At 58.5% G+C, this 10,167-nt stretch overlaps 2 protein-coding genes across 4 annotated transcripts; both read left to right on the top strand.

The window, feature by feature from the left end:
* Window positions 1-3,423: 3,423 nt before the first annotated feature.
* On the top strand, window positions 3,424-6,340 carry LOC146398477 (uncharacterized). Its single transcript, XM_084981292.1, has 2 exons — window positions 3,424-4,089; window positions 4,214-6,340. Exons 1-2 carry the CDS (start codon window positions 3,555-3,557, stop codon window positions 4,570-4,572), a joined length of 894 nt encoding a protein of 297 aa, XP_084837418.1. The 5' UTR covers window positions 3,424-3,554; the 3' UTR covers window positions 4,573-6,340.
* A 351-nt stretch (window positions 6,341-6,691) lies between these two features.
* AMER2 (APC membrane recruitment protein 2) lies at window positions 6,692-9,914 on the top strand. 3 transcript variants are annotated; one of them, XM_084981278.1, is made up of 2 exons: window positions 6,692-7,206; window positions 8,551-9,914. In XM_084981278.1, the coding sequence occupies exons 1-2, from the start codon at window positions 7,077-7,079 to the stop codon at window positions 9,414-9,416; spliced, it is 996 nt and encodes a 331-aa protein (XP_084837404.1). In that variant the 5' UTR covers window positions 6,692-7,076; the 3' UTR covers window positions 9,417-9,914. The 3 variants fall into 3 exon arrangements, with proteins under 3 accessions (XP_084837404.1, XP_020921133.1, XP_084837403.1); XM_021065474.2 differs by lacking the exon at window positions 6,692-7,206 and adding an exon at window positions 7,361-8,238 and having other exon boundaries at window positions 8,551-9,907; XM_084981277.1 differs by lacking the exon at window positions 6,692-7,206 and having other exon boundaries at window positions 7,361-9,909.
* The last annotated feature ends 253 nt before the right edge of the window (window positions 9,915-10,167 follow it).

Below are 10,167 nucleotides of genomic sequence, written 5' to 3'. Positions count from 1 at the left end.
CTCTGGGGATCTCTGTTACAGGACTTGCACGGTTTCACGTGGCACAGTATAATGCCAAGGGAGGCGACCCACCAAGCCGTGTGCGTCCAGAGGGTAAGACTGTGGCCCCAGAAAGTGAGCCATTGGCCTCTGACTGAGAAGATGGAGCTGCCCCCCGCTCCCCGCAGGGGAAGAACCACACCCTCACTCCCCAGAAGGCAGAGTCCATTTTTGGGAGGTGGCCCTGGGGCAGCAGGACAGCCGATGCTGTGTAGACAACGGCCTGACCACGTGCGCTGTTTCACGGGAACCTGTTGCCGCTCAGAGAGACACAGCGGAACTGGGGCCCCAGCCATTCTGGTGGGGCACAGAGGATTCAGTAACCGCGCACAGTGGGGGCTGGGTGGTACCATCCCAGGTGACAGTGACAGTGGTTCAAATGCAGGACACTGCATATTCAGGAATTATGTACAGACTTGTTGGAAAACAGACTCTGAGAGCAAGTGTGTTTGTTTTTTGGGGTTTTTTGGCCACACCCACAGTGTGGGAAACTTCACGGGCCAGGGATCGAACCTGCACCATAGCTGTGACCCAAACCACAGCAGTGGCCACGCTGCTAGGCCCCCAGGGAACAATGAGAGCAGGTGTGTTTGTGTGTTGCCTTTAGGGGTTCAGGGATGGGACAGGGCTGGGAAATTAGACCACGAGAGGTAGGCACAGATGCAAGAAAAAAATGTTTCACCTTTTGAAGTTCAGAATAACCTTTGGAAGCCTGGGACTGACCCTCCGTTCGGGTCAGCACAAAGGACTGGGGCTGGGACCTGTCTCCCCTGTGGGCCTGGGAAGCTGACAGCCCCTGAGTGCCCCTGCGGCTGGTGGCAGGCAGGGGCGGGGTGGTGGTATGACGTCGGGCGAGGAAGCCAGGGAACGCTCTGGAAGCTCTGAGACGGAAGTCGGAGGAGCTGAGAACAGGAGCCGAGACTGCGGGCGGCACCCACGGATGGGATGAGGGGATGCCCGGGGGGATGCCTCGTTTGGCCGGAGACCAGGTGGGCGAGAGGAAGGGCAGAGGGCCCGCCTGAGCTGTGCGGGAGGTTCATGCTCCCTGTCTGCTGAGAGGTCAGACCATCCCTGAATGTCACGCCACTTCTGGTCAAGAAGCCGTCGAGTTCCTTTGAGATGAGCGGAAGCTGGCAGAGGGACTGCTTGGCCTTTGCCCGTATTGTGTCCCCTTGGGCTGGCTCCTGCATTCCTGGGCCTGGCCTCCTCATCAACACCTGTGGGCTCGCATCTCAGACTCTGTCCCGGTTTGCATCCCCGCCAAGATTAGCTGATCCCTGTGGCAGAGTGTGGCCTGCCCTCCTGTGTGTTCATTGGCGCCCGAGGCCTGGCGTCTGGCCACACGCCCTCTGCTATCCGACCTCATTCTGTCTGTTTCTGGCTTCCCTGCAGCCACCTGGGTGCCGACAGCTTGGAGAGACCCCGCCCCACGCTGCGACGGGAGCCGGGATCTGTCCTATGAAGAGCTGCAGCCAGAGAGCAGACCAGGCGAGGGGGACATCCCTGGGTTCGGTTCCCCCCCGACAATCACACAAGGATGCCAAGGCCTGGTCTTCATGGCCAACCCCCCTTTTCTCTTGTTTGCTCTGGCTAGCAGTGGTACCGTCCCCTTAGTGCTGGCAGCTCCACAGCTGCCACCCGTGACCTTGAAATCCATCAAGGGCCGCCTCCACTTGTTGGAGAAGCCCGGGCCCAGTTTGAACCCACCACTGTGAATGTCTGTGCCAAGGGCACTGGTGCCTGCACTGAAGATCAGAGTTGAGGTGGGTGCTGTCACCGCTGCTGACAGTAGTGGTTGTCGTGGGTGGGATTGTGACCCCCCCCCCCCCGCCGCCGCCGCCACAAAGAGATGCTGAAGTCCCAACCCCTGGTCCCCGGGAATGTGAGCTTATCTGGAAACACGGCCTTTGTAGTTGTGATTAAGGTGTAAGGAAAGGAGTTCCCCCAGTGCCTCGGCGGAAATGAATCCGACTAGGAACCATGAGCTTGTGGGTTCAATCCCTGGCCTCGATCAGTGGGTTGGGGATCTGGCGTTGCCATGAGGGTCGCAGATGCTGCTCAGATCTGATGTTGCTGTGGCTGTGACTCTGGCATAGGCCGCGTCTATGGCTCCGATTTGACCCCTAGCCTAGGAACCTCCATCTGCCGTGGGTGTGGCCCTAAAAAGACAAAAAAAAAAAAAAGATGTAAAGTAAGATGAGGTCGTGCCGGAGTTCCCGTGTGGCTCAGGGGTTAAGTATCTGGTGTTGTCACTGTAGTGGCTGTGGTTGATGCTGTGGCATGGGTTCGATCCCTGGCCTGGGAACTTCCATATGCCGAGGGTGTGGCCAAAAAAAAAAAAAAAAGATGCAGTCATGCTGGGGTAGGGTGAGCCCTTAACCCACTGTGACCGGTGTCCTTATTAGAAAAGACACAGACAACGTGTGAAAGTGGAGGCAGAGTTCCGAACGATGTGTCTAGAAGCAGAGGGACGCCAGTGACGGCGGCCATCCCCAGAAGCCACCGGACAGGTGACTGCCCACATGCAGCATTTCCGGCTGCCGCTTGGCCCCGCACCCGGGTGCCCCAGTGTTATGCAGAAATGCCCGTTTTGCTTTTACGTGGTTTTCCGTTGCACGATCCCGTGCCCGAGGGTCACCTGGAAATCCACGGGGGCCTGGCCGAGGTGACATCGAGGGAGGACCTGCTGAGTGCAGAGCCCCCAACCCGGATTCCGGAGCCCTCGTGGGATGAGCTCTCTCCCCTCAGCAGCTCCAGTTGTCACCAGGTTAATGCGGAAAATCAGGAGTCATGCTGGGCTTTTTACACCTGCATGTAACTAATCAGAAAAGCGTTTCTGCTCCGCACAAACACACCCAGAACAGCTTATTAACCTGCAGTGAAGGCTGATGTTTGGAAGAGTCAGGAATGAACACGGAAAAGGAAACATAAGAAGGTGAGTGTGGCTCTAGCCCTCATCCTGTGGCCCTGGCCCAAAGCATCCATTCCCCAGGAAGAAGCACCCAGGAACGTGCCGGCAGCACTGACCTCTGGGGGGCCAGGCACCCTGCAAGGGGCAGCCTCTCTTTCTCTCCTGGCAATGGTGTGGTCCACCTTGCAGTCTCACTTGTATGAGACCTACAGACCCCTTCGGAGGGCAGGGACAGGCCTAGAATTAGGACAGAGTGGACGCTGGGGTGAAGGCCAAGGCTCCCAGAGCCGGGGCTCTTCCTGATGGTCCTCCTCAGAACAAGGACCTTGGGTTGGAGCACGGCCGGGGGTCTTCACTGGCATCACAGGGATTCGGATGCTCATCTTGCAGGATAATTGTGGATGTGGGAGTGCAGATGGACAGGAGTGGGGAGCTGGCATTTCTGACGGGGCTGGGGTCCAGATGGGCTACATGGTTCATCCCAAGTCAAGTACTGTTTCTAAACTTCACTGATTGAATGTTATCCCTTTAAAGAACAGTTTAGAGTAGAACCCGTGGTCTCCTTAATGCAGATGCGTGGCATGGGCACAAGGAATGGGTGGTGATGGCGATGATGACAATAGTGATGGTGGTGGTGACGGCAGTGGTGATGAGAGTGATGGGGATGAGAGTGATGATGGTGAAGATGGAGATGGTGATGATGATGAAGACGGAGATGATGATGACGGTGGAGGTGATGAGAGTGATGGGGATGAAAGGGATGATTATGAAGATGAAGACGGTGATGACGAAGGTGATGATGAAGATGGTGATGGTGGTGATGAGAGTGATGGGGATGAGGGTGATGATGGGGAAGATGGAGATGGTGATGATGATGAAGACGGTGATGATGAAGATGGTGATGGTGGTGATGAGAGTGATGGGGATGAGGGTGATGATGGGGAAGATGGAGATGGTGATGATGATGAAGGTGATGATGATGAAGATGGTGGTGGAGGTGATGAGTGATGGGGATGAGAGTGATGGGGATGATGGTGAAGATGGAGATGGTGATGATGACAAAGATGGTGATGATGAAGATGGTGGAGGTGATGAGGGTGATGACAGTGAAGATGGAGGTGGTGATGATGACGAAGATGGTGATGATGAAGATGGTAGAGGTGATGAGAGTGATGGGGATGAGGGTGATGGTGGTGATGATGAAGATGAAGATGGTGGAGGTGATGAGTGATGGGGATGAGGGTGATGACGGGGAAGATGGAGATGGTGATGATGATGAAGACGGTGATGACGAAGGTGATGATGAAGATGGTGATGGTGGTGATGATAGTGATGGGGATGAGGGTGATGACGGTAAAGATGGAGATGGTGATGATGACGAAGATGGTGATGATGAAGATGGTGGAGGTGATGAGAGTGATGGGGTTGAAAGGGATGATTATGAAGATGAAGACGGTGATGACGAAGGTGATGATGATGAAGATGGTGGTGGAGGTGATGAGAGTGATGGGGATGAGAGGGATGATGGTGGCGAAGGTGATGATGACAACCACGGTGATAGTGGTGAGGATGAAGGGCACACACATGATTCCTCCTGCATTTCTGCAGCTTTCTTGTTTTGATTAGCCTCCTCCAATGGCAGACACTCCCTTGTGCAGAAAAGACCAGCGTGCACACATCTCCAGTGGCAGCCAAGTGCGTGCATATTTGTGATGCATCCTGCCATTTAGGAAGAGCTCTTTCCTGAAGCATCGCTCTGGACATCCTGCTATTGCTCTCCACTCGAATTTTCTGAAGTTCACTCTAAATTGGGGTGAGCGGTAGCAGGTTAGAGGAGAAAGAATGAAAGAAGAGTTTCCGTCGTGGTGCAGTGGTTAACGAATCCGACTCGGAACCATGAGGTTGCGGGTTTGATCCCTGGCCTTGCTCTATGGGTTAAGGATCCAGCATTGCCATGGGCTGTGGTGTAGCTCACAGACTCAGCTCAGATCCTGAGTCGGCAGCTGTAGCTCCGAATCGACCCCCTAGCCTGGGAATCTCCATATGCCTTGGAAGCAGCCCTAGAAAAGGCAAAGAGACAAAAAAAAAAAAAAAAAAAAAAATGAAGAAACCATATCCCCAGAGGAAGGTGCTTCTGGTAAAGTGATTCTCACTGTTTCCATCTGTCTTTTGGGGGAAAAGTCACCATTTTGTGTAGTCTTCGCGTTCCCCACGCCTCACAGTGAAGAGCAGTCGAAAGCATGAGTAAGCCTTTGTTGTGGTTCACGACATTGGCCTTGACTTCAGTCTGCCACCCAACAGCTTGACCGGAACCTGACCATCAGCCCCCCGCTGTGGCTCCTGCGCCCTGGGGAGGGAGGGGGTGTCCCCACCTGTCTGATCCTTCACGTGAGGTCCTGGTAAGCCGGCCTCCCTGTTTCCACTCTGCTGGTCCCCATAACAAGGCCCTTGAGCTGGGGACGTCTGAGGGCCTCGCTGACACCGAGGCTTCTGCAGCTCGCCTTTCCCGAGGCCTTTGGATGGGTCCTCGCGTCCTTCCAGCTCGGGGCCTCCAGGGCACCTGCCCCAGACTGAAGGCTGCTCTCTCTCTGCATGAGGGTCCAGGTCCCAAGGGAAGGACACCCATCCCAAGTCCTGGCCACTTCTCCCTGGAGGCCCAGTAAGGGAGGCTCATATGAGGCTGCTCTGAGAGGTCGGAGCTCCCCAGTGGGGAGGCAGGCTTGCGTCTCCCAGCGCCCAGGCTCAGGGATGGGGAAGGGAAGTGTTTATAGACTGCTTTGTTCCCCCGATCGCAGGCGTGAACTCGTTCAGACCCACACAGTCAGGCAGGAACCCACGTAGGGAAGCGCATGTGTGATGTGTGTAAAAGAATGGAAGGCTTTTCAATTCGCTTCCAAAAGTTGGTGAAGAACGAACCAAGGAGCTTCTCCTTATTGTTCTTCACCCCTGTTCTCGCCCCCATGGCCGATGACCCTGACTCGTCGGAGCACAGCGTCAGCTAGAAATGGGAGCAGCAGGTCTGGCCTCAGTGCTCCACCTGTCCCACCAGAGATGCTCGCTAACAGTGGCAGGGAGCAGACAGGCTTTAAAGGAAAAGCTCTCCTGAATCTAAACTCTGATGGCTTGGTTACACAAAGCAGCATCCTTGATCAAAACCCACAGGCAAATAATAACCCCAAGGCCTGGGTCCACACCCACTGCGCTACCTGGACAGTGTAAAGTGGCCGATATGTTTTAGTAAAACTCCAACTTCAGCCCACAGGGGACTAGGGTTCTGGAGGCTTCTGGGCAGCCCATAAAAAACAAAGCTCGAGATGATCAGGGGCAAGATTGATATTTGTATCTATGTAAATGTCAGGTATTATTAAATTAGATTTAATGAATAATAAATTCTATTACATACGTATTACATAATCTTATTCAATAATACTAAACCTATATCAGTAGGCGGGCACACTCCAAATCTCCTTTTTTTTTTTTTTGGCCGATTAGCCCCCAGCCACGATCATAAATTTAGGTATCAAGGTTATGATATTTGTAGTCACTTTCATAGTCAGAACACAGAAAAGATGCCCAGATCGGGCCTTCCCCCAGACCAAGTAGCTGCAGAGATATCCTGGGGACTCAGGGACCCGGCCAGGCTCTCCTTTGTCCCATGGGCGGGGGCCCTGCGAGATGGTAAATGGGGGGGGGGCGGTCAGCAGCAGGGGTAAGGCCTGTGTCCTGCCGGTTGGAGGAGGCAGGGCAGACCCTGAACTCCAAGGATCACCCTCCACCCTCAGCTGCGGCCATTGCAACCAAATGCAGGCTGGGAGGTGGCTTCTGTGACCTCAGCCCCAGGAGCTAGAATCTGGGATAAAAGCCAAGGCTGTCCCAAAGGACCGGGCAACTTCCACCCCACGGAACTTGCACTTTCATCGCAGAGAGCTGCCGATTGGCATCGGACTGTTGGCCGATGCTTTTGTAGCAAGAATCAGAGCCGCAGTCATAGAGATTCCACAGCCACCTGGAGGCTGCGCTCAGCCCTGGACAAGACCGATGTAAGCAGACACCCTCCGTGCCCGCCGGGCTTGGTACCCAAATGGAAAACACGGACATGAAGGGCGTGGGAAAGGCATGAAGACTCATGGAGTCCGGGGTGGGCGTTGAGGGAAATCGGCGGCTCGAGCTGGGCTGCATTTCTTTGTCCGTTTGGGAGCATTTTGTGATCCACGATTGGGCTTCTGGAAAGAGCAAGTCAGGAGGAGGATCGGAAGGTGGGTGAGGCTGGATGGAATCTGCCTTCCAAGATTACGGCTCTAATTTCTGCAGTCAGCTCGAGGCTCTGCTGCCTGCTCTCGCCACAGAAAAGCTGCTGCACAAAGCCGCGTCGGCCGCGAAGTGGGTTAGGGCGTTATATAAGCCCCGGCGGGAGGGGAGCCGGCCTTTTAGGCGCGCTCCTTGCGCAGCGGCGGCGGTGGCGGCGGCGGCGCGGCTCGGGTTGATTTAGAGCGCGGGTGACAGTGGCCTGGCGCGGGCCGCGCTGACGACAGGCTGCTCCGCGGTTTCCATGGAGACGGGCGGGCGCGGCGCGGCTGTCAGCGGCGGGCGCGCGGCCGCGGGGGGCTGCAGGAGGAAGGCGCGGGCCGCGGCCGGGACCCTCGCGGCAGACATGGACTTGCATTGTGATCGCGCCGCCGAGCCGCCGGCCGCCGAGCCGCCGTCGGGGAAGATTAATAAGGCCGCCTTCAAACTGTTCAAGAAGAGGAAGCCGGGTGGCACGATGCCCAGCATCTTCGGGGTCAAAAACAAAGGGGACGGGAAGGGCGCGGGGCTGGTGCGGAGCCGGACGCACGACGGGCTGGCCGAGGCGCTGGTGCTGGAGGGCGGCCGCCGCGAGGAGCCGCGCGCGGGCAGCGGGGACGGGGCGCGGCCGGGCCCCGCGGCCCCCCGGGCGGCCCCGGGCGGCGCGGGCTCGGCCGCCGGCGCCTCGGTGGCCAAGTCGCACAGCTTCTTCTCGCTCCTGCGGAAGAACGGGCGGCCGGAGAGCGGCAGGGCGGAGCAGGCCGACGCGGGCCCGGCCGCCGGCAGACAAAAGCGGGGGCTGCGGGGGCTCCTCGGCGGCGTGCGCTGGCGCAGGAAGGACCGGCGGCCCAAGGATGCTGCGCCGGCGGGGCGCGCGGGGGCCCCGGGCGAGCTGGCGCGGCCGGGCTCGCTCACCGCCAGCCTGGAGTGCGTCAAGGAGGAGGCGCCCGCGGCCGCGCGCGAGCCGCACCGCCCCGGCGCCGATGCCCGGCCGGAGCCAGCAGGTGAGCTCGCGGCGGGGGAGCCGGAGCCGGCGCCGGCCTGCGCCCCGGGAGAGGGCGCCGCGGGGCCCGGGCGCGCCGAGCGGCCCCGCGCGGCCCCGGAGCCGCGCGCCGGGGAGGGCCGGCCGGCCGAGGACGCCGCCGGGCCCGGGGCCGCGCCGGCCGAGACTGCCCAGCCGGCCGACTCCGAAGGCGGCCGCGCGCCCGCCGCCCCCGACCCTTCCTCGGTCGATCCGCCCTCCGACCCATCGGCCGATCGTATTTGTCTGATGTTTTCTGACGTGACTTCACTGAAAAGCTTTGACTCTCTTACAGGCTGCGGAGATATTATCGCAGACCCCGAGGACGAGGCAGGGCCCAGCTGTGCCAAGCATGCCCCCGGGCCGGGCCAGCCGGGCCCCGCCAAAAAGCCCCCCGGCGTGGTGGCCTACCAGGGAGGCGGGGAGGAGATGGCGAGCCCGGCCGAGGCGGACGACTCCTACGTGCAGGAGTTCTGGGACATGCTCTCCCAGACCGAGGACCAGGGACAGGGGCCCCAGGAGGGAGCGGCCACGGCGGCGGCGGCGGCGGCGCCGGAAGCGCAGGTGCCACCCGAGACCCCCAAAGACGCCAGGTGTGCGGAGGGGGCCAAGGAGGCGTCCTCGGTCAAGCGCAGGAGGGTCCAGCGGATCCCCGCCGAGCTCCAGCCGAAGGAGGAGCCCAAGCAGCCGGACAAGGAGCCGCAGGAAGGCGTCCCCAACAGCGACGAGGGCTACTGGGACTCCACCACCCCCGGGCCCGAGGAGGACGGCGCGAGGAAGGTGGGCCTCCCCCGGGACAGCGACAGCGGCGACGCGCTCTACGACCTCTACGCCGAGCCCGATGGAAGCCCCGCAGCCCTGCCCGCCGGCGAGGAGACGTCCTGCTTGTCCCGGTTGAAGCCAGTGTCCCCGGTCACCGTCACCTGTCCCCTGCGAACGCCGGGAAGCTTGCTGAAGGACTCCAAGATCCCCATCAGCATCAAGCACCTCGCGAACCTTCCATCCAGCCACCCGGTGGTGCACCAGCAGCCAGCCCGGAGCGAGCTGCCCAGAACAAAAATCCCAGTGTCCAAAGTGCTGGTCCGGCGGGTCAGCAGCCGGGGCTTGGCTGGCACCACCCTCCGGGCCGCGGCGTGCCACGACAGTGCCAAAAAGTTGTAAGGCCTCCGAGGCCGAGGTGGAGGGGCCACAGGTCAAGGAATACAACTCCCCCCTGGAAACCACTGCAGCAAAGGTTGCTTCCCCTAAAGGAAAGGCTTTTCCCACCGGCCCTGCTCGGGAGCCTGGACCTTGGAGGGCTTTGTGCGGCCGGCCGGGCAGGAGTCAGCGGACAGGGCACACCGCACACAGGGCTTCCCCCTCCAGATCCGTCCCCGAGAATTATTTTCAAGCACTTTTTTTTCTTTTTTACCTTTTTAAACATGTTTCTTCCTGCTTGTTTTCCTTAATGCACTGAACTCTCGGAAGTCACCTTCACTGGCCTTTGCAGAAAGCAGGACTGCACCAAACCTATAAGGAAGCCTCATGCCAGGATATTGGGCTGCGCCAGGGTCCAGCCACCTGCAGGAGACACCGGGAGAACCAGGGGAGCCCTCCTCTCCCTGACACTTTCCTGCTTTTCCTTTCCCGAAAAAAAAAAAAAAAAAAAAAAAAAAAAAAAAGACCCTTTGCTGTATCACTGTGTGGAAACATCGAGAAGCTGAAAGAGCCAGGTAAATACCTGATGGACACCACTGATGGGCAGAAAACCTGCTTCTTTTCAGTTGCTGGGTATGCGAAGAGGTGCGTCTCTGCCACGAGGACGGTCAAGCAGAGTTGGGTTGGGTGGGTTGATTTTGATCATTTGTTTAGGGAGAAATAAAAAGCTCCGTAGAGCAGGTTTTTTCCTTTTTTTTTTTTTTTTCCCCACCGT

This window comes from Sus scrofa, chromosome 11, assembly GCF_054392235.1.
Source record: "Sus scrofa isolate SSC_HxYL_T2T_F1_AM1 chromosome 11, Sscrofa_HxYL_maternal_Yorkshire_Landrace_v2.0, whole genome shotgun sequence".
NCBI classification, from domain to species: domain Eukaryota; kingdom Metazoa; phylum Chordata; class Mammalia; order Artiodactyla; family Suidae; genus Sus; species Sus scrofa.
Note: the sequence above shows the minus strand (reverse complement) of the source record. Positions and strands in the feature narration are given on the sequence as shown.